This window comes from Zosterops lateralis (genome assembly GCF_965231275.1).
Source record: "Zosterops lateralis genome assembly, chromosome: 19".
Lineage (NCBI taxonomy): Eukaryota > Metazoa > Chordata > Aves > Passeriformes > Zosteropidae > Zosterops > Zosterops lateralis.
The window spans coordinates 10,953,871-10,977,141 of record NC_139779.1 but is presented as its reverse complement, the minus strand read 5'-3'; the positions used below and the strand labels follow the sequence as shown (position 1 = coordinate 10,977,141).

General features: G+C 48.2%; 1 protein-coding gene across 1 annotated transcript; it reads left to right on the top strand.

Annotated features, from left to right (window-relative positions):
* The first annotated feature begins 11,042 nt into the window (after positions 1-11,042).
* LAT2 (linker for activation of T cells family member 2) lies at positions 11,043-21,768 on the top strand. Its single transcript, XM_083875332.1, has 12 exons — positions 11,043-11,981; positions 12,760-12,799; positions 14,204-14,247; positions 15,077-15,131; positions 15,776-15,935; positions 16,501-16,611; positions 17,133-17,163; positions 17,297-17,367; positions 17,771-17,870; positions 18,600-18,662; positions 19,494-19,578; positions 20,811-21,768. Exons 1-12 carry the CDS (start codon positions 11,897-11,899, stop codon positions 20,827-20,829), a joined length of 864 nt encoding a protein of 287 aa, XP_083731458.1. The 5' UTR covers positions 11,043-11,896; the 3' UTR covers positions 20,830-21,768.
* Positions 21,769-23,271: the final 1,503 nt, after the last annotated feature.

Below are 23,271 nucleotides of genomic sequence, written 5' to 3'. Positions count from 1 at the left end.
ACCATGTTTTTTCCCCCCCTCAGTTTTCAAATATTGTGTTAATTTGTCCTAGAGCCATTCTGATACAAAATAAGGGGGGGAAGAGGAAAAGATAAAGGGGAGGAACCTAATCTAAAGAGTGCTGGAAAACTGAAGTGAAAATTAATTTTGGGTGGAAATGAGCCAAACTCGTTTGTCCTGTGACTTCAGTGTCACTTGAGTGCATTGCTACTGCTGCCAGGTGGCATTTTGAATTCCTGCAGCTTGCAGGTCTTACAGCTGCTCAGGCTGTGCCCCTCCAGATGGGGGCTGCTGCTGCTGCCCTGGGCTGGCACTGGGCAGGATGTGTCTGTCCTTGCAGTGAGCACTGGGCAGTGTCACTGGGCTTTGTGCTGAGGCAGTCAATAGATCAACTCCTGTTTTTTTGCCAACTTCCTCCAAACTTTTCCAACTGCCCCCCTTTCCCACTGGGCATAATGGTAAAGGAGGCTGTTGCCCTGTGGCTTTGAAGGATGTGCTTTAATGTACTGCAGGGTAAGCTCAAAGAGGTAGAGCCATGTTTTTATTGAGGAAATGAGCTCTGACTTCCCTGCTGGTTTTACAGCTTTCCATAGCCTGAAAACATGGGAAGTGTTCCTGCTTCCAGCTAGTCACCCTCTCTTTAGACCTGCTCTTACCACAGCTTGAGCAGAGTCCCAGTCCTGCACTGGAGCTGTGTTCCAGCACCTGGCTGTCCTGCCTGTGTGGAAGAGCAGGGCTGATTGAGAGTTGGTCCCCTGCAGCTCTTGCCACATTTATCCACAGCTGCTCTGTCAAACTGGTGCTGCTGGAAGCAGGGATTTCATCACTGTGTGGAGAAAAGGAACCCTGAGAAGTGAGAGAGGTGGCAAATGGGTCAGCTGAGTTCTAGATGTCTTTCTCTGTATATGCCAATACTGGTTTGGTTAAGGGTTTCCCGCTAGTGAGTGCAGCCTGAACCCAAAATCATTGTGTCTTTTTTTAATATGCAAATATCGGTGCATTGCCTGGTTTCTTTGGACCATTCCACACTGTGCTTCCCATGTGGCTCAGGGTCAGACTCCTCCCGTCCTTCTTCTTTCCCTCCTTCAAAAATGTAGTGGATGAACATTTTCCTATACAAAAGCTTATCAAACCAGCTTTTGTCAACAGTTAACACAACTATATTTAATAGATGAATGTGGCATTTAGTTTTGTAGGAGGAAGCAAGATTATTTTCTTCCCACCCTACCAGGAAACGCAGTTGAGGTTTAACCTGTGATGCTTAACTTTCCCTGCTGCTTAAAGCTAAGCCTAGCATGGCAAAGCCCAGACTGAGGAGGTACGAGCAGTGCAGCAAATGGATCATTCACTTTGTGGCTATTCATGTTCTCACTGAGTTATTTCTAGTAGCTGTGCAGTGCTTTCTTCCAGCTTAAACTTAAAAAACAAAACTGAAGGCAGGAAGGCACCAGGCAGGTTTTGGAACTGAAACCAAGTTTGCTTTGCTACTGTAGGAAGTGCTTTGCCATGTTATTCCAGTTTGGTTGCAAGTGGCAAAGGTGGGAGTCTGGACACTGCAGTAGTGGACAGTAGCATTTAATGTGTTGCAAAGCTCTGCTGTCAGCCACGAAAAAATAATCCCCACTGAAGTCCTGAGTGCAGGAATGCTCCTGGGAGAGCTCATCCCAGTCCTCAGGGCAGCACCCAGTGCTGGCACGGGTGTGTTGCCGACTCACTGGGCTGTGCAAGCCTGGAGCAACTTCTGAGGGGGCTCTTTGTGCTTGTGGCCATCGAGGTGGTTCTGATGGCTGAAGAAAGAGGTGGAGTGTTCACACACTCAGATAATGAGCTGGTGATGGTAGAGTCACATTAAATTCATGCCCTCGAGTGTGGCTTACTGGCCTTCCTAAAGCAGCAACAACTTGTTCACCTGCTGAGATTTGTTGCCACTACTCAGAGTCTCCAGTGCTGACTATGAACTTCTGAAGTTCTACAGGTGTTCCAGTGCTGATGATGATTGTGGCCAAGCTTGCTGTCCCAGGGCAGTTTTGGATGATACTGATATTTTTAACTTGTGAATACTGTTATAGTTTCAATCCTGACTTTAGTACATAGTCTAGTAGGAGTATTTGCTACTTGTATTTGCTGCTGACTTGTCTTCAGGAAAGATGATAAAATTGTGAGAATTTTAGAGTAAATCCTGCAATATTCCAACCCTTCCTCTTCGTAGGAAAGATTTAATACTAAAGCCAGCAAATTTTGGAATGTATGTGCAACCTCTTCAACCAGAGTGCTGGCATGTTGCAGCTTACAGAGCAGCCCTTGTCCTGCTGCCTGCTTTGGACAAATCTGCTTGGAGTGACTTTGCTGGAAACCCCCAGTTCCCCTGGGTGTGTTTTGGACACAGGCTCTGTGTGTCAGGTTGGCTCCAGGGTGTAGTCACAGGTTTTCTGTTCCAGCCCCATTCATTCCCTCTCTGTGCACAGAAGCCTTCTCGGGGTTATTTGCACTCACAGCAAGAGCACAGGGAGGAGCTGTTAACATTGAGCATCTGGAAATTTGTGTTAAGTTTATGTTTTACATTCTGATGGTTTCTGTGTTTCACTGCCAGTGGAGTGCAAAGGCTCTGAAGGAAAGAGACCGCTCTCCTATTCCAGCATATTCTAGTGTAGGATCAGTTACCTTTGTACTTCTTAAGGGCTTCCCTGGGATGGTTTCTTGGGATGCAATTTAGTTGGTGTTGCTTGTCTTAAATTTTTAGGAAGGGGAGTTTTGTGACTGAAAAAGAATTTGATTTCCAGCTGAGAGTGGAATTTTCTCAGCTGGTAGTTGACTCCCTCCTCTTAAACGCCACTTACCCACTGCAGGAACCAAGTGGCAGAGAGACATCTTTTATTTGGTGCATACATTTTATTAATATAGTCTGTAATTTTTTCTGTTGTTCGTGATAGCACTTGCTGTAGCAGTATTAAACCAAACTGAATAGAAGCATTTCGGATGGTGTAATCATATTTTTGACCCTGCTTGCTGAAAGGCTTTAATCCTTCAGTGCCAGACACTTGACTCTCAAGCCTGATGCACATAAGTAATAGCAATATCTTGATGACATTATGTGTTCAGCCCCTCTCCTGTGCATTAGGGCCTGCAGGGAAGCTCTGCTGTTGTTCTGTCTGCTCACAGGAACCCCAGATGGACACAAGACACGAGCCATCAGGTGCTGGCGGCACATGTGGTGTCTCAGTGGGCACATGCTGTCAGTGTTATTAGGTCTGGAGTCGTGTTCCTCATCTCACTGTACCTGTTTGAGTGACTGAATCCAAAGCATTTTCAGGTTTCCTTTTCCACCGTTCCGTGGCATCGCCTGCTCCACAGCAGGTTCAGTGTGACATCAGTTTCCCTCATTTCTGTCCCTTCTGCAGCAAAGTGCATCCAAGGGCTTTGAGGACTTCCAGCGCTGTTACAGGAACAGCCCTCTTACCTGTGTGCTCACCAATCCCTGTGTAAAGCTCTAGAGTATCCCAGGGTTGATGTTCTGGGGATGTTATTGCTGGGAATGCTACCACCACCTTTCTGCTCAGTAGGTTTCAGCCAGGTTAGTGTTCCCTGTGGTCAGGATTTGCCTCCTGCCACAAGATTGTTTTGTTCATGTCACCGTGCTCCCGAGATCTGCCTCTTTCTTTTAAATAAACCAAAAACTCACAAAGTACCTCTATAAACCCCTGCAAAATCTGTACTGTAACGAATCTGTATAATTTGTATTGCTGTATAAAAATTCAAATAAAAGCATTCAAACCTTCTAGGTTTTTGTCTTCAAACTGAGAATTACCATGTCCACAAAGATGAACTCAGCAGGGTAAGAACAGGAAGCTTTGTATCACAGGGATGTTTGGGATTAGTCTTTGCAAAGCTCACTTGGCCAAGGTTTTGTGAAGCACACGGGGATCCTGGCTGTGAGATGACTTTCCACTGGGTGGTAGCAGCATTTATTTTCCTTCAGCAGGAAGGGAGCCACTTTCGGTTTAAGCTCAGAGAGAGCCAATGTGCAGCTGGGGCAGGGGAGGAGGAGGAGGCAGCACTTCCCCTTTGCCTGTGGAAAGGCTCATTCCACTACAGCAGAGATAAAAGCTTCTGGATGTATACAAAACTATCCAGCACGACTTCAGCACATCAGAAAATTTCCTCCAAGACTTGGCTTGCGTTAGAGCTGCCATGAAAACGTTGCTAAACAAATGGAAAGCACTGTAATCCTAGTTAGTGGTTGGGATGAGACACCTCCTCATTCTGTCCCAAGGCAAAGAGGGGCTTGATGCTGGTGCACAGCAATGCTTGACTTTCAAAGCTGGTGAGCTTGGAGCCTGTTGGAGCTTGGAAAACATGCTGGAGCTTTCTCAAACCTCCCAGCACTGGGTGTGTTTGTGCAGAAGAAAGGGTTTAGATGATGCCCTGTTTTCCAGTCCTTGTTTCACTGCTGATTTTTGATCAGTGTTAGTCACAACACCTGATTCCAGCAAAGTCAGCTGGTGTTTGAGCAGCCCCTCCCCCACTTTATTTGAAAAAATATAAATCAGCCCTGAGGGCATTTGGCTTCCCAGGCCCAGGCAACCTGAGCCAGGTAGAAGATGGGTTCTGATGAGTTTTCTGGACCCAAGAGATCTCTCTGCAGCTTGTGAGCTTTGTATCAAAAGATGAGCTGGTTAGGTTACTTAGGTTAACTGGTGAACCTGCCTGAAGGAGTAGGAACTCTGTTATGGGGGGAAAACAAGCCCAAGTTGAAATGAGTGAGCTTTGAAAAGAACATGAAAGGTGAAATTACAGCGTGCTGTTTCTATAACTCACTGCAGCAGATAAAAAGATGCTGCTCCTGTGTGTTTGACCTTTTGTCAAATCAGAAGTGGTTTCTAGCAGCAGGTCTCGATGAGGCAGAGGTTTCAGGAGGATAGAGCCCCGTTTCCCAAGCTGGGTTTGGTGCCTGAGGGGTCACTCTGTGTTGGAGGAAGGTTGGTCTGGGAAAGTGCTCAGAGTGAGGACTCATCCTAGACCTTCATATCTAGCCCTTCTGAGGAGAAAAGAAGGGAGATAGGATCCACCCAGAGGTGTGTGCTGCTGCAGTAATTACCCTTTAATCAAGGTCTTGGCCTCTGCAGAGCACTGATGCCTTTGAAGGGCATCACTCTACCCAGGACCTGTTACATCACACTGGGGTGACTCTGCTGTGTTGCTCCTTGGGCACAGGAGCAGCTTCTGCCTGCTGTGGACAGGCTGAGTGCTCCATCAGGGGACAGTTTGGGGACAAACACGAGGTGCAGCCCAAGCCAACCAGGGTAATGTCCCCACTGAGTCATACCTGAAGCCGAGACCCGCCAGAGAACCTGTAAACAAATACGTGGCACCTTTTGAGCAGTGGCTGTTCCTGATGAAATTAATTTTGGGTACAAAAGATGAACTTTAAATGTCTCCAGCATATTTTGAGGATCAGTTCTGCTATAAAGAACTCTCTTGCAAAACTTCTGTTGTCAGCTTATACTTGAACACATAAAAACCCTGCTAGAAAGCTGTTAATAAACTATTTAATCACTAAGACCTCTGCTAGAAGTGCCAATTTTGTAACAACTCTTTTGGCAGTGAAAAAAACATTTCACACTTTGCAATGTCCTTTGCACAGAGACCACCCAGAAAACCATGTGAGCAATTAAAAGTGGAGTCTGCCTCTTTTTATCTTTGGTTCAGATTATGCTGAATTCAAGATAGGCTTCAGCACCCAGATTTTGCCTGGGAATGGCTCTGGAAGGTGCATTATTTTTGCATCTCATGTTAGAACTGGAAGAGAGAAAATTATTTCACATACAATGGATAATTATCTTATTGAAGTAACATTTCTTCTGAAAGCTCGATAGCCAGATTTCATCCCAGAGTTGCAAAAATTGTAACCAATTGGCTCCTTAATCCTTTTCATGATGCAGAGTCACCTTCTTGCACAGAGAGCTGAGTGTAGGTGGCTGGTGGTGGCAGCTTCAGAGTGCCCTAATTTAAATATAACGAAATTTCCTTTTACTGAACAATTTACATATGAGAGAGGCTTTGTAGAGCCTTAGTGAGAGCAGCATGAAACATTTTGTTTATGGTTGTAACTCGTGCACCCCATGGCTCTTGTACTGTTGTTCCACAACTACAAATTTGTGTGTGTGTGCAGAGTTCCCTAGTGCTGGAGCAGATTCCCTCTTGCATGGACTCTGACAGGGCTTTAAGCCAATACATAATTCCCCAGTGGGAAATTCATGAACCCTCCTTATTCCATTCAAGCACCAAAACATTTGAGGAATTACTTTTTTTCAAGAGTGCAGTGAAATTGTGCCTGCTGTGTGCAAACTGCCAGCGCTGGAGCATAAGAACTGGTTTGATTCTTACAGCACTGGACAGGAGCTCCAGGTTTGGCCATTAGCAATAGTGACCTCGGGCTATTTGCTGCCTTTGAAATTTGTCACCACCTTTTTTATAAAAACTAAGAGAGGGCTCACGGTTTGCAGTGCCTGCTTTGAGACTTCCCTGGCAGCACCTGCCGCTTCCAGTGTGCCCAGTTATTCCTGTGAGGGCTCTATTTGCTAAAAGGAAACCCTGAATTCCTTTTGGGGCACCCTCTGAGCCTCAAGGGGAGTGCCCTCAGTGCTCTGTGTGTGGTTCCATGCTGTCCAAGCCTCCTCCTCTCCCCACAGGGGACCAAGTGACCCTTTGGGGTGGGTTGTGCAGGCGCCGCTCGCCGAGGTTGCGCAGCCGGGCAGCGGATGTTGGGGTTGGTGATTCACAGGGGGACAGGAAACCAGCAACTGCTCACCAGCCCTGGAGGAACCTCCAGCCCCGGCAGCTACTGCCCAGAGGTGCTGGAGGAGCTGGGACACATTGAAGAGAGCTGTGGATAAGGTGGGTGAGGGAGGGAGGGATGGGGAGAGCAAAGGGCCCGAAGTGCTTGGGGCTGCTCTGGGGACAGTGGAGTGACTCACTGAGCTCAGAGATCCCAGGTCAGACCTTGGTGACCCTTTAAACAAGTGCAAGATCATCCCTGTGAAACCTCTCTGAAAAGCAACGTGGTGGATGTTCCCTCCTGCCTGTTGCTCCAGGCCATCCCCAGCTCCAAGGTAGGAGTTACCAACTCTCTCTTCTCAGCCCCCTGGAGACCCCTCTGTACCTGAGCTGAGCCCATCCCACACAGCCTGGACTGTCTGCTTTACTGTACTGTTCTTTACATCCCCTCGTCCATCTGCTGATGGAAGCATGGGTTCAATTACATTATTCCTGCATTCACATCTTCTAAAATATTCTGGAAGATTCAGTCAGTGAATCTGTGTTGAGAGGGAAGCTTCCCTCATCCCTGCATGGTTCTTCTGCCCACGCTGCTCCCCCTCCAAAGCCCAGTCCTTAAAAATAGCTGATTCAAACAACACTTCCTGGGTTTTCCATTGATTTCAGAGCTGACTGGCATCAATATATTTATTTTACTTCATGTAAGTGCTTGAAATAGCTAATTCTGGATAGAAAGAGATTTGGGTTTGCAACAGTTTTCTCTTGTGTGAGCAATGTTCAGTGTAATATGGGCCATGAGGCAGATAATTTAGCAGAAGAGGATAATTCTGGGATAATCTTGCCCGAGATTGGCTCATTTTCTTGGTTCTGGAGTCTGTAGTTACACAGGGGTTGCTGTATTGCTAACATGGCATCCCCTGGGTTCCTGCTGTGAGGCTTCAGTGCTGCCTGGAACAGGGAAGTTACAAATATAAGATATATCCATGAGTTACTTTCTTGTGCTCCATATCTGTTTGTGATCGGGGTTTTGCACTGTATTTTCCACCCAAGGTTTTTTAAAAGCATTTTCCAAAGTTATAATTGATGTGAGTTGGTTTATCAATTCTAATTTTCCCCTTTTATCATCTGTTCTACTGAAATGCATCTGTTGGCATAAAAGCCGGATCTGCCTGAATGGCTCTAAAAACCCCAGATTTAACTCTATGGCAGAAGCTTTCCTGAAAAGCCTGACACTGGCATAAATCTGGTAAGGAAATGAGATGTGGAGATCTCTGGAAAGGAGCTTTTCTGAAGGCTCAGAGCTGGTAATTGAATTCATTCCAGCCACAGGAGCTGCCTTGGTCTGAGACTTTAATTTCTGAATTGTTGGGACTTTCTGTGGCAATCTGTGCCACACAGGCAAACAGAAAGTGGAGCTGCTTTTCTTAGATATGTTAGAGACATTGACTCAAGCTGAATATTGCATCTGTTCAACAAGTCAGTGTGCTGAATTTCATATGGTGAGTCTTTAAATACACTCTCCACTTCATATTACATGCCAGTGACTCATCCTACCAGCCTGAATTAGAATTAATTTACTGCAAACTGGTGCAGACCACAAAACTTTCTGGAGGGGAGGGAAAGTGACTGGTTTATATTTGCCTTTCAGGCATGTTTTGATTGATGGATAGAATGCACAATATAAATACATGATTTTAGTCTTCCTCTCACAACTCAGGGGTGGGCTTGAAGTCTGCAAAGGGCTAAAATATCTTCATCAGAAATTATCTCATGGAAAATCAGGCATTGCTGAGGCCCCATCAGCACATTCCTCACTCTCCTGGTTTCTCAGCAAAAAGTTAAAGTTCACTTTAAGTGCTCTTGCAGTTGTTTGTGGGGGGTTTTTTCTCTCTCTCTCTCTTTTTTTTTTCTTTTTCTTTTTTTTTTTTTTTTTTTTTTTTTTTGGTTGGTTGGTGGTTTGTTTTTTTATTTTTGTTTTTGTTTTTGTTTTTTTTGGTTTTTTGTGAGCTTTGTGCCTCTTCTGCTGCTTTTGGGAACTTCTTCCAGACTTTCCATCCATTAGGAATTTTATTTCCAGCCTGTGCATATCCAGTTTATATCCACTCATTTTATAAGCCAGAATTGCCTTATTTCAATTCAAATTTTTTCTCACTTTGTTGTGCTGCTCTTGGACAATGAATGGGGAGTGTCCATGTCCTCTTACTCTCCATTTCAGCGGAATTAAAAGCAAAAGACCTTTCAGTCTTCCTGGATAAAACCACCTCTCCTTCCTTTGGGTCTTCATAGTGAGCCTTGTTGCTGGGGTGAATCCTTAAATTAGGGCAAGACCTGGCACAGAGTAGAGAAGCTTTTGCAAGTTCATTAACTTCTCCAAATTTTTTTCTTAGTTAGAAAAAATCCTGGCTCCTTTCATTGCTAAAAATATCTGAGGCCAAAGGAGGAGCAGCCCCTGTTCAGGAAGATGAGCTTCCCCCTCTGAAGGGGAGCACAGCTGTATCCACACCCCAGAGGGTTTCTCTCCCAGGAATTGCTTGTCTGGAGCAGCTGCTCCTGAGGGATTTGTGAGGTCATGGTGCTCAGGGTTCCCACAGGCTTTCTCTGCACAAAAAAAGGGGAAAAACAGGCAAAAGGAGAAGAGAGAAGTGCATGAACAGACCAGGGCATTGCAACAGTATCCCAGTGTCACTCCTAAACAAGATGGGAACCCGTTTTCTCCCCAGTTTGGGTTTATCATCTTGAAAGCAGAGCTGGCCATCCCTGAACTCCACACGTCCTTCTGTGCAGAATTTGTTCTCTCCAGCTCCCCAAGGCAGAGAGCAGGGAAGCTCATCCAGCCTTCCAAATATTTTATTTATACCCTGCTAGCTGTGAGTAAGTGCTTCCAGCCTTCTGCTTGTCATAAATCTGTTCATCACCTCCTTCTGTCAGGTCTGCACCAGAGCAGCCTTGTCCCAAAAGAAAGGATTTTCCATGGCCTTGGGTGTTTGGGGAGCACAAATGATCTCTGGGCTGATGGTGTTTATGTGACTTTCTTGGTGGGGTGGGACACCCCATGTCCTGTTCATCAGCCCCTCAAATAACCACTTTTTCTGTCCCTGGTGAGTGAAGGCTCAGGAGCAGAGAGGTTTTGCTGCCTCACTGCCTGAGATCAAAATAAATCTGGCTCAGGAAGGGAGAAGGAGGCCTGCCATACAATGGGACAAACCAGGTCGCTGTTGTCAGGTGCCTTCAGCTCTGCCTTGCCCTCACTTTAAAGGAAAAAAAAAAAAAAAAAAAAAAAAAAAAAAAAAAAAAAAAAAAAAAAAAAAAAAGAGAGAGAGAGAGAAAAAGCCAGGAAAGCTTCAAACAAAGCAGCAGCACTGCAGCCCTTTGTTTTAGTCACCAGCACTGGAGCAACTTCCCTCAGCTGCCTCTTGGAGATGCTTCAGAGATGATCCACAGCTCATGATTTCCATGGGAAATGCTGAGCAAAGGAAAAATGATGGGAGAAATCACATGGTTTTGACTTGGCTCTTTTGGGTTCTCGTCCTGCCCCTCTGGGGTGGGTGCATGGAGGTCTGGGCACTTAAACTTAGAATAACTCATCTCATCTTCTTCAGAAAGTGCTGCAAAAAACTCTGCAGGGAAAGAGAGGTCTCTGGGGGCCTATAAAAGGCAAAACCATGGTGGGGTGAGTGCTGGTAGCTGCCAGGCCCTGGAGAGCCCAGGGAAGCTGGAACATAACAGGAATAAGCCCAGTTTGGTCTCAAAGCCTCATCGAGGTCACTCCTGGACACCCAGATGGTGTTTGGGAACCTCTGAGGAGATGCTGACACCAAACCCCTGCAGCCATTGCTCCTGGCTTTGCTCAAGGTCTGTCTGAGTGGAAATGAAGGATTTTCCTCCCTCTCCTGTCCCTGCCCATGCTGATTTACACCACGATTATTTTCACACTGCCTTGAGAATCAGGACCGTGGCACAGGACTGGGACTGCAATGACAAACTGGACCACAAACCTGCCACCACCATGCCCAGCTGCTGTTCCAAGGGCCTGGCAGGGACAGGAGGGTTTTGCTCAGCCCCCACAGGCTCAGCTGCCCTGGGAGGCTTTGGGTTTTCTCCAAGGGCTGTCAGAGCAACTTCCAAACTTCTGCAGCCTTTGGGCAGAGAAATGTTGTTTATTCCACTTTAATCAGGCAGAGGCAGAAGGTACTGAGCAGAGCAGAATCAAGCTGCTGCTTTCTGTTGTCTGCTACTGGCATTTGTTGCATTATTTTGAATTATTTCAATTATCAATTGCTATAATATATATTTTTTTCCCTCCAATATAATACAGGCTTAAGTTGTAATGAGAGAGGTTGAAGGTACAGTAGGAAATCTTCCTGCCAGCCAGTGATGATGTACTGGCCTTTGGCATGTTGAAGTGTCTCCATCCTTAGGGAAAAAAGAAAGTTTAAAAAAACCCAAAAAAATAAATTAAAAATAATCTGTAACTAAAGAAAATCTGACCCTGGGGAACAGGAATGGGCTCACTGATCCATCTCAGTGCCAGCAGGGCTGCTTTCTGTGATATTTGCAGGATGTTTTGGATTTTAAAGGAAGAAGTTGAAGCCAAGTCGTGCTGATTGTTAAAAAATGCTGTGAAAAAGCCGGTCACGGAGAGGAGGGGAAGGGCCAGTGGCTGAGCCAGCTCAGTGCAGAGAAAGTCGTGGGGAATTTAACCCTGGAAGTCACTCTGAGCTGCAGGAAAGAGCCAGAACACGTTGTGCAAAGGTCTTGATCATTTCAATATTGCCGAGTGCCTGCCTTTTGCCCTCTCTTCTAGATATGAAAAAATGTCTGCTGGCAGCGTTTGATGGCAGTGGGTTGGGTTTGGGGCTGGAAATGTGTAACTCAGAGCAGTGCAGGGAAGGGCATCGCCCCTCTCACACAACCCCAAACCCTTCCTGCATCCTCATTGGATCCGTAGGGTCTGAGGGCGAGCAGCACCTGTTTTTTGTGGTGTTTTTTTTTTTTTTTTTTTTTTTTTTTGGGGGGGGTGGGGGGGTGGGGTGGGGTTTAAAGCTCTCTGAGGGATGTCCGTGTGTCCCCACAGCTCACGGGGTGCCCCCGGCGTGTGTTCCAGGCCGGGGTTGGCCGGGCCATGCTGCAGCCGGAGCTGTGCGCGGCCGCGGCGCTGATGCTGCTCGGGGCGGCGGTCAGCCTGTGCATCAGATGCCAGCGCTCCGGTAAGTCCCGCCGGCTTCCTGCCCTGCCCATCCACTCCGTGCCCCGTCCGCTTCCCGCTCTGCCCTGCCCTGCCCGCTCCGTGTCCTGCCGATCCACTCTGTGTCCTGCCCGTCCCCTCCGTGCCCTGCCCATTCACTCCGTGCCCTGCCCTGCCCGCTCCGTGCCCTGCCCGCTTCGTGTCCTGCCCTGCCCCGGCTGCATTTTCCCCTTGGAATGTCCCCGCAGTGTGGATTGGGCTGTGCTCAGCTTTGCCCTTGCGGGGATGCTCCCACAGCTTTGAGCGAGGAGAGCCCGGGAGGGAAGGAGCCCCCAAAAGCTGTAGCCGCCCTTCCCTGGGGCAGCGGTGACACCGAGGGCTTTGGAGCCCTGTCCCACCTGGGAGGATTAACTCCGATTACACCAATCCTGCATAGGGTCTGGAGCGGAAGGGCGGGCAAGGAAGGGATTCTGCAGGATAAATTCATGGAGAGAGTAGGGGGAGCAACCGGTGGGGTTTGAGCCCCTCCCTGAGCCTTGGGTGGGCTTTATTAGGGGAGAGGCGGGTTTGGGGGCAGCACTGACTGCTTTGCTTTGTGGGGTTTGAGACAGAACCCACAATTTAAACACAGTTTGAAAAAATGTCATCAAAACCCTGCTCACTGCCCCTGCAAAATCTTGCTCATTGCCTCCACTGTCCTGACCTGCTGAGGAAGTTTTGTGAATGTATTTTATTGGCCTTTCTGATCTCTAACTCCCAAATCAGCCTTTCTAAGAGCTTTTTGTTCCCTTGTCTTCCAGCTACCAAACGGGAGACACAGCTGAGTCAGCGGAGGAGACAGTAAGTTGCCTTTCCCCATCATGGTTTTTCTCCCCCAAACAACTCACCCAGAGCCAGGCCCAAGCTGAAATCTGGATTTATAAAAAATAAAATAATACCAGGATGGGGTGCAAGCACCTGTGTGCCCCAGCCCAAGGTGCTGCTGAAGGGGCAATGCCTTTACAGAGAATAATCCAAAATGAAACTGAAGCTCTGACTGTGATGTCACTGAATCGTTGACTAGTTGGGAAAGGTCTGGGAGAGAAGGGCAAGTTGTTATCCTGTTCTGTTGTACCCTGAGATGAGATGGAAAGGTTATTTACCTCATAAAGAAGCCCCTGGCCTTGGCTGGACCATGCACCAGAGCAAGCACTGACCTGCAGCACAAGAAATGAAGGAAATGCAGTGTACACACGAGCACTGCCCCTTATTTCCTTCAGCAACAGACAAACCACAGTAAATGATGTTAGAAAAAGCTTTGTTGCAGGAGCAAACAAGGTGCAGTGGGGCTCTGCAAAGGCCTCCAAGGGGTTGGGGTTTTTGTTTCTGTGGGGAAAGCTTTGGAGTGGTCCATTGTAGATTGATGGAGCAGCCACTGAAGGCTCCATCCCTCATGGACTGTTGCTGAATTGTCCCAACTTCTTGAAATGTATACCTGGATTAGGTGGTTTGTGTTCAGGTTTGTGGTGTTGTGTGCTCTTTTGAGGAGTGGCTTGGATGTCTTGCAAGCAAAGTGGTTTGGCTCTGTTTGGGTTTTTTGACAGCTCTTCCATCAGCCCTGGGCCGTGAATCCCAGCTGGGTATGGGGCAACCCCAATGAAAAAGGGGAAAAGGGTTCCCAAAATTGGAATTAATAAGTACCTATGTAGAAACACCTGCAGTAAAAAAGGTGTTGAATTCTCTAGTGCTCTGAAAAGCAGCATTCCTATAACTAAAAAGTAAAGATGTTACTGGGCACAGGTTATCATTGATAGGGTTATTTTATTCATGTTGATGTTGAGGGATAGTGGGAGGGGCAGAGGCAGCAGTGGAGGTGAAGCAATGAGGTTTGAAGCCGTTTCATGCATGAACATTTATTTTTTTGTGGGTAAAAACATTCTTCTGGCCTTTGGTGGCTGAAGCATCAGAATGGGAATTATCCTAAATGATGTTTTCTTCATCCCTGGATCCTTCCCTTGCTGATGTTGGCTGCTCTATCCGGTGGTCCAAAACCACATCTTGTCCTTGAAGGATCAAAGAAGAGCCCAGGAATTCTCCCAAGCCACACAGGTCCTGCAGGACACGCTGAGTGTGCAGCTTGGCCTCCCACAGAGCCCAGCACGGTGCTCTCTGTCCTTCACTCACCAACCACTCAGGTCTCTGGTGTCTGTTTTTCTTGCCATAATCCCCACAATTCAGCTGAGGCTTTCCTGCTGTTTTTTCCAGGCTGGAAAGCCAGCAGAGGTTTGCAGTGATCCGATCCTGTACTAGTGAGTATGAGCATTGCCTGTGGCTCCTGCTGTGAGGGCCCTGCAGGCATGGGACAGGGGGAAAGTAACATTCAAAGGGTCACCTTGAAGCCAGGCCGTGAAATGTTGAGACCTGGATCATCCAAGCCACCTTGGATGCTTCTAGGTATGTGAATTCTGAGTTCTAGGAAAAAAATGCCCTTTCCATTGAAAATAATTCACTGAAACGATGTCACTGACAAGTGACACTCAGCTGCTGGGGCTCTTGGAAGCAGGCAGTGCACCCTGTGAAAATGAAGGTGTGGGTGACAGGAGTGACTCATTCATCATCCCCTCTCACTGCTTCCTGCAGCAGGTTGGGTTCAGAGCTGAACTTTTGGGTTTAATGCCACAACAAGCAGCTGCCAGGTCCATGTGAAATGTGTCTGTCTGCAGATGGCTCTGCCCTGCCCAAGGACTCTGCCGGCTCCAACCACCAGAGCCCTCTACAAGTCTTTCATCCCAGCCTGACCAAAGCTCTGGACTGCACCTTGCAGTGTGGAGGGAGGGGAATGGCCCCCAAATCAAGTGGGTTTGGGGGACAAGAGACAACAGGGCAGCAGCTGGGATTGTAGCTTCCCCCAGCAAGGGTTTGCAAGCTCTGTGGTCTGCACAGACACCAGCTTTTCTCTGGTTGTTTCTTGTTTTGACCATTTTTGAACATTTAAGGAACAATTTGGAAGCTATTTTAGGATGCATTAGGAAAATGCTTCCCGGTCCCAGGGATTCCTCTTTGGTGGATGTTCTGTGCTCTTTGAAATATCTCCTGCTGCCATGATAATTAATGTGGTAATTCTGTTGTTGTTGCCAGCAGCAACCCAAAGGCTGGAACAAATTAAGGAACCTGAAAACTTACCAATAGCAAGGTAGGAAAAAAAACCAAATAAAATCTAGGTCTAGAGCCAATGTTGGATGAAGTTCACCCAACATACATGAACATTTGGGATTGCATTCTGGGCCCTATAGATGTGGCTTGGGCTGTATTCCGAATCAAAGAATAGTTTGTGTTGCACGGGACCTTTCAAAGTCATCTAATACAACCCCCTGGTGAGGAGCAGGGACATCTTCAACTTGATCAGGTTGCTTCACTTATTGATTGTTATTGGTTGACTTATTGTATGTTTAGACTTTTTCTGCATTTTCTTCAGTGTGACTGCATTCTTCTGGCAACTGATTAAATCAAAGGCAGGAAAGTGAGTGTGGCTGTACATAATAGATACATCATGGAAAAAAATGGCCATTATTCACTTATAAGCAGTTTAGTGTGATAAATCCCCTTCTCCCCATCACCAAAACCCCTAGAAACTACACAGCCATGATAACTGCTGCAATATTCAAGCATAGTTATTCCTATCTTGGGATTTTACCCCAAATCCTTAATCTCCCTTTGCTCCATGTGTGTGGTTCATAACCTCACAGAGAGGTTTCATGGATGGTCCTCCTGATGGTGTGTAACTGCTGGTAGGGCTTGCTAAGACCTGGGATTTTAGGTCTCTTTTCTCTCTTCCAGGAAAGCCATTGAAGAACTCAGTGATTCCCACCACACTGGATACAGTGAGCAGCTTCCTGGGACAGGCACAGACACAATGAATCAAAGGGGGGTTGGAGTTGGAAAGGACCTTAAAAATCATCTCCTTCCACCCCCTGCCATGGGCAGGGACACCTTCCATTAGACCAGGTTGCTCCAAGCCCCATCTAATCTGGCCTTGGACACTTGCAGAGATGGGGCAGCCACAGCTGCTCTGGGCAACCTGTGCCAGGGCCTCACCACCCTCACAGGGAAAAATCTCATCCCAATATCCAATTTATCCCTGTCTTCTGTCAGTGGGAAGCCATACCCCTTGCCCTGCCACTCCCAGCCCTTGTCCAAAGTCCCTCTCCCCTTTAGAAGGGGCTCTAAGGTCTCCCCAGAGCCTTCTCTTTTCCAAGCTGAACAATACCAGTTTTCCCAGGCTGTCTCCAGAGCAGAGGAGCTCCAGCCCTTGGAGCATCTTCATGCACTCCTCTGGACTTGCTCCAACAGGTCCACATCCATCTTAATTTGGGTCTGAGTTTAAAGCCCAGTGCTCATACCGCTGTGGCTGACCAGTCCTGGTTAGATCCATAGGCACAGGTTATTTAAAATATCATCCCTGGCTGTCCCAGTTCCTCTACCCTGGAGTGTCCAACCCTGCAGCCATATCCCCTGACCTCAGAGCTGAGTGGGGGTAGAGCTGCTGGTGCTGAAATACTTGGTGCCTCCATTGTCCAACTGCTCCCATCCCTCAGCTCGAGGTCCTGTGTAATGTGCCCCTCTCTTGTCCCCAGGGAGCAGGGACGAGTCCAGGTACCAGAATTTCCTGGCAGGTAAATGCTGCAGCTCTGTGTCTGGGGGTTTGGAAAGGAAGGCTGCTGAGGGGATGGGAAGTTCCAGGGGATGGGAGCTGGCAGGGAGCACACAGGCAGCCAGCACTGCAGCTGGCAGAGCTCTGGATGGGTCAATTTAGAGATTGCTTTGTGAGACACACACTGATCTCATTACCGGGCAGAGCAGAGGGGGATGGACACTCCCCAGCCCCCTGCTCCCTTCCGGGGCAGTGTGAGCTGGTGCTTACCCTAAGAGGATTATTGGGTGTGCCAGGGAGAATATTCCCCATCTCCCTGCCAGCTCCAGGATGTGTCCATGACAAGTGGTGAGCTGGGGTGGATCAGGGCTGTGTGCTCCAGCCACCTGGCCCTGCTGTAGACAGGCTTTGGGGCTGTGCCAGGGCTTTGTGGCTGCTGGGGATGTGGGCTGTGGCTGTGCTGGGGGGGGGTGGTTTGTCCAGGTGTGGCTGTTCAGGGTGACACCATGGTGGGGTGCTGACAGCAAACCCTTGTTCTTGCAGAGAATTGCCTGCAGGAAGAGACTGCCTATGTGTAAGTACCCTGTGCAGCCACCAGCACCGTCCAGTGGAGCCATACTGGTCCCAGTGCTGTCCTGGTGCTCCCATAGCTCAGCAGGGAAGCCTGTGCTGGGCAGGAGGAACTAACAGTGCTGCTCTTCTCACAGGGAGCCCATATCTTTTGGTCACTACTACAATTGCACCAAGATCTTCAGTCCACCCCAGGGCAGGTCTCCAGGTAAGGAGGTGGGCTCCTTCATCCAGCCTGGCTGTCCCTTGGTTCCAGGGAGCTCCTGAAGCTGTTCCTGCTGAGCTCTGAGCATCACTGTGTATGGCCTGAAGCAACTGTGGGTCCAAGAGACACATTCATTAAAAGGGTGTAGCAGAGCTGTGGGATTTGAGGGATGTCCAAGCCCCCATCAGTGCATCTGTGGCCATAAACATGACAGCCCAAAACCACTGGTGATTGTGGTGATTGTGCTCCTGTGGGAGTGACCACCCCATTCCACTGCACTCAGATACTCCATCCCTTGGTCACCACAAAGACTAACAATTTTTTAACTAATCTACATTTCATTGTGGGAAACAGCCCCCTCCTGCAGGTGCTGAGGGAGCTTCCCACATCACTTACACTTCCGTAGGTCCTTTGTCACTCCTCTCTCTTCCCTCCATCAGAGAAAGGTGAGGATTCCTATTCCTATGAAAATGTCACCATTGGAGCATCTCAGGGCTCTGATCCAGGTAAGTGTGTTCTGTCACAGTTTTTGTGTGTCACACAAAGTGCAGAGAAGGTGACCTGCTTAGCCAATAGGAACCTGCTTGTGCACAGCTCAGCTCTTCCTACCAGCTCTGTGCCATGGAGCTGGCACACAGGGGCTGCTGCACACAGAGCAGGAAAATGCACATGGTGATACCTCCACCCTGATGCTTTTGACTTGGTGGTTCCTGCAGCCATTCAGGAGCTTTGAGGTCTCCCTCTCTAGGTTCTTAGTGTTGTTTTAGCCAGGATGATTATGGTTCTAGCTCCTAGCTCAGGTTTCTCACCAAATCCAGCACAAGAAGGCTGCAGCCAGGAAGCTTCTGGAGGATGACATTGAACCACACTGTCCCTTCAGGGCTTCCAGCTTCAGTCCTGGGATGTTGCAACCAAAATAGGAAGGCAGTTTTGTTTCCTTCTGTGAGTTAACACATGCTCTCTGCACTGCTGAAGCCTGCCCTGCTCCTGCCTGGCTTTGTGCAGAGTGATTAGAGGAGGCAGGAGCAGCAGAGACCTGTCTGATCCCCATCTGTGCCTGCAGATATCCAGGCATGTGGCCAAGGCTGGAAAAATGATGAGGCAGCATCAGCAGATCTGTGCTGGCTGGAAACTCAGCCACGTGCACGGTGCAGTCAGGGGGCAGTGCTGGGAGAGGGTTTCACAAAGGCCCTTTTTTAGTCCATTTGTCCTGTCCAAACTGTTCCCTGTCACAGATGACTCTGTAGACTATGAGAACAGCACGGCAATACACACATGGAAACTCCAGCAACAGCAAGGTATGTCCTCAGCTGTTATTTGCTGTTTGGGGATGGGACTCCTGGGCAGAGTGCCTGGTGCACTAGGCCAGTATAGACCATGCAAGGGCAACGCAGCCATCACCCTTGTCTTGAGTTAATTTCTTCCCCAATTGTCCATGATAAATACCCAAGACAACGTGCAAATTGTGACATACTCCTGTAACTGAATGCTGCTCTGTTGGGACATGGTGTTTGTCCTACTCCAAAGGGCACCATTTGGGTGGCTGTGCCTAAACCCTGTCCATGTGATGCTACAGAAAAAATGTTGCTCTTCAGGTGTTACATCCTCTCACATCTGAGGTTGCCCAGAGGAAGCAGAGCCGAATAATCCCCCGTGACACAGAGCTCTGTGCACACACCCAGTGTGGTCAGCCTTGACTCCCCTGCTGTAGGCAGGGCCTGTTTCTCAAGCTGACCTTTTAAACCACAGTTTTCATTTAACGTGTGGTTTCCTGTGAGGCATGAGGGTAGTTCTGGCCTGGGGGATAGTGGGGAGTGTACACATATACATTTAAGAGCTTTGTGTCTCTGGTGTGAAAGTTGTCTAAGCAAACTGATTCCTGTTTGCACGCTCTTGAGATTAAATCTTTTTTGGCTCTGAAGAGCTGCCCAGAGTGTTTGCAAATTTGCTGTGATCATTTCGAAGCCTCTTCAAGGAGACCTTGACACTGATGTGAGTTTTCTTAGCCCAGGCACAAAAATATGCCAGCACCAAAGGCTAAGTATTGGCAGGACACATGGTGTGTCAGTGCTCTGTGTGTTTTTACATCAACCCACTCACTGATAAATGCTTCCCATCCTCACCCACAGCCTCACTGCCGGAAAGCCTGGATGATGAGCCAGACTACATCAACACTGGTCCTGTGTCAGGCCCTGCTCTGCTGTCAGAACAAAGGTAGGAACACAGTAAATGGTTGATACATTAATCTAGGGTGGAAAGATTTGGTTTATGGTGTTTATTTAGGGGTGGGAGGATTTGGTTCATGCCAAAGGGAGTTCAGCTGGAGCTCTGCCCTTGCTGACAGCACCAGCACAGCAGCCCACATGGGCAGTGGAGGAGTGTGAGGAGCCCACCCTGTGCAGTGCCTCATCTCTGGCTGATGTCAAGCTGAGTAACACAGACCATGGAGACAAATCTGCCCAAGTCCATGTCCCAGCTCTACCACTGCCCTCCTCCAACAGGCACAGGCACTGGAACTGCTCCAGAGCAGCTTGAGAAAGCTCTGCTCCATGCTGAGGGCAGGGACACCCAGAACCCCTGCTCTGAGCAGGGATTCCCTCAGCTGAGCCCTGCCCACTGTGCTAAAACCACACATCCTGCCCCATTATCAGCACCAACCTGATGCTGCTGATAAAGAATTATCAAGACAGATAAAGTAAAAAAAAACTGCAGGAAGGCTGCACAACACTGAGGGACAGTGAATAATGTGCTGGTTAGTGCTGGTCACCCTGCTCCAGACTGGACTAGGACTCCAGCTGGGAGATGGACTGGGACCAGTACTCCTCTCTTTGTTGGGTTTTTACTCTCCTGAGCACCTATGGAGACCCAGTGGGATTGTCCTTATGCCACATGCCAGCTGCTCTAGTTTTACAGGGTTTTATATTCCCCAGACTGTAGGCACCGGCAGTGGGCAGACTCCCAAAATCAGATCTTTCCGAAGCCATGCAGAATACTTAAGATTTGTCCCCACCATGCAAAGCACAGTCATCCTATTCTGCACACTATGGCATTTGCTTTTGCTGGACATGAAAAAAATGGCCTGAGAAACCTGACCCTGCCATCTCTTGCTGCCAGGCATCTTTTTCCCATTATAATGATGCCTCTGTTGTAGCCTTTGCCAGCAGAGTAATATTCTGAAATTTCAATGTCCAACCAACAAGTGCCAGCAGAAGTTCTCCACCAAGGGAGGCTGAATGGAGAAATGGGCTCCTGGTGCCTCTGTGCCTCCTGCTCTGATCAGGGATCATCCTCCAGGAGCACAACTGGGGGTTCTGCTTAGACATGGACATTTTGTACTGTATGTCACAGCTTGTCCCTGGAAAGAAAATGTGTGAGGCAGCAGAGTTATGTTGAAAGCAGGGATTAAAAGTCAATGGACTCATTGGTTTTTCTCCCCTTATTTCAAGTATTCTGCATGAAGTCTGAAGAAATCTTTTGCTGAGCTATAAGAGCACACCCGGAGAACATACACAGGGAGAGGGGAGATTTCCACCCCTCAGTAAAATCTCTTCTCCAAACTGTGCCTGCCATGATGCAGAAAGGGTGTTACTGAAAGGAAGAAATGCACTGCCTGAAGCCCCGGGGAAGTCCAACTGCAAAACCAGCAACTGGAGAAACCACTCTGCCCCCAGTGACCAAGGGCAAGCCCCAGGCTCCTCACCCCAGTCTCATTTCCCTGCATGTCCCCTTGAAGATGGCCAGTCTGGGCAATGTTTTCTCCTGTCAGGCATGAAATGAATCCTTAACTTGCTGAGCAGTAACACAGCCAGATACTTAATCTGTCAGGGTGACTCATGCACCATGGTATTAAGCCACAGGGATTATGTTCTGATTTAGTTCCTGGGCTCTCCTATAGAAGCAGTTTCCTACGTGAGAGGAACTGGCAAGTCTGAGGCTGTGTTTATAACAGCAGTGGTTGTCTGGAGCTGAATGAGATTCCAACCTGTTCACAAAAGCTAAAGAGGATTAAATGCCTGCCTTATCCACGCCCTGTAATTCAGTGTTGGTCTATGGCAGTTTTCCTCGTGTTTCAGTATCTGTTTTATAATGATACAAAGAACCAGCAGCAACGGTGAGAGATCCACAGCCACCAGCCTCACAAACTGTACTAGTCCCTCAATAGGGCATTGGAACCTCATCCCCAGAATCTCCTGAGCCCTGATGTACACATCTGGCACTTCTGGAACACTTATTTATTAAAACTGAAAAGCTTCCAAAGAAAATGGGGTGTTTTGCTATGGTTTTGCAATGATAGATGTCTGTGTGATGAGGTGACACACAAATGGGAGGACATGAAGTGACATGGGGTGATGTGCAGGATCTTATGGGGAGAAAATGCATGAAAAGCCTTCTTCCTCAAAATCAGATCAGAAAACTGTGCTTCAGGAAAGAACACAGCCCACACTCATGGTGAGTGAGCAGAGAAGGGGAGCTGAGGGTTAGAGAGCCGTGGAGTGGGAGAAGGGATGTCAGGTGCTTCCTGCTGCAAATGACTTGGCTCTAATTTTAGCAGAACCACCAAGAGAGACACAGGTGCCCACCGTTGGTGCAGCTGAAACAGGGTGTGGGTTGGAGTTTGGCTCAGGAAGTTTGCTAGTGGTTCCTACAAATGCTACAAGTTCCCACAGGACTTTTACAACAGAGAAAATCTAGTGCACTTCAGGGATGCACAGGGGCAGGGAGCTACAGCCTGGTTTTCTGCTCACCCCAGCCCAGCTTCTCCTCACACCCATAGGTTTCCTGATGGTCAAATGCTCTGCAGAAAGTCTGCACAGGTGCATGGCAGCATGGGCCAGAAGCAGACAGTGACAGCCTGTGCTGGCTCTGCACAGGCTCCCAGGCAGGCAAGGGGTGCTTTTGTCGCTGAAACTGTGCCTGTACCTCACAGAGCTGTTGGGATTCATCCTCAGCACCTGAAGAAGCTTCCACTTCCCATGAAGTGCTGCAGGTTGCTCACTGCAAGGGTGAGCTCGTTCTGGGTGATGTCTGGTGGTGTTACCCACTGTTAATGATTAATCTCCCAACCAAGGGAGCCATTCATGAATAGGAGATTAGCAGCAGTGACAGATCCTTGGCACACAGCAACACATCCAACTGCAGACCTCCCAGAAAGTTCTAGGCATTAGGTCAGTGCATGGTCAGAATGTGAACATACAACATACTGCTCTTCTCACTAAGCAGGGAGGCAGATTACACCAGTTAGATTTTCTTGGTACAAGGTCCAGCCATTCCCAAAATCTTGAGTCTGAAAGTTGTGGAGCCAAAGCAGGCAGGGCAGAACTGGATGTGGAGAATCTTCCCTTCACTTACTGAGTGAATCCCTCTTTGCAGCTCTCCAGAGCAGTCAGCTGTGGTGAGGGGTAAATCCTTGGCTTTGTAAAGCTTCTGGAGCACTTCTCAGCCAGGCATCTCATTGCCATCTTCCATACCCTGGAAGGTATCCAGAGTATCTAGGGACTGTTTCAGGAACTCTCACCAATGTTATCAGTCTTGCTCTGAACATCCTCATGGTTTTTCTTTGCAATGAGTATGGATATGTGTGTTCACTGCCATGCTGCCCTTTAGGGACTGGCTTTAGGTGTGCAAAGATTTCTAGTGCTCAACCAGAATTGCTAGACACTGTTGTTTGAACCTAATGCAAGGAGACTTTCATCTCCCCTGGGTCTACCTCTCTCTTCACATTAAGTAGGCAGTCAAGTGAGAAAGTCACTTCCTGTTTTCAATTTAAGATGCTTTAGAAAAGTAGTTCTGGCTGGTGCAGCTCTGAAAATGGAGCTGGGGAGTTTGTGGTAAGTGCTGGAAAGCAGCAGCTCTGCACTCAGAGGGGGGAAAAACACCTTTGGAGAGCAGGAGGAGTTTGTGGCCTCT

Excerpts from the sequence above, each read along its gene's own strand:
- LAT2 (XM_083875332.1), top strand. The coding sequence starts at position 11,897 with ATGCTGCAGCCGGAGCTGTGCGCGGCCGCGGCGCTGATGCTGCTCGGG. Across the intron at positions 15,132-15,775 it reads GAAAACTTACCAATAGCAAG|GAAAGCCATTGAAGAACTCA; the intron begins GTAGGAAAAAAA and ends TCTCTCTTCCAG. Across the intron at positions 15,936-16,500 it reads TGGGCAGGGACACCTTCCAT|TGCCTCCATTGTCCAACTGC; the intron begins TAGACCAGGTTG and ends TGAAATACTTGG.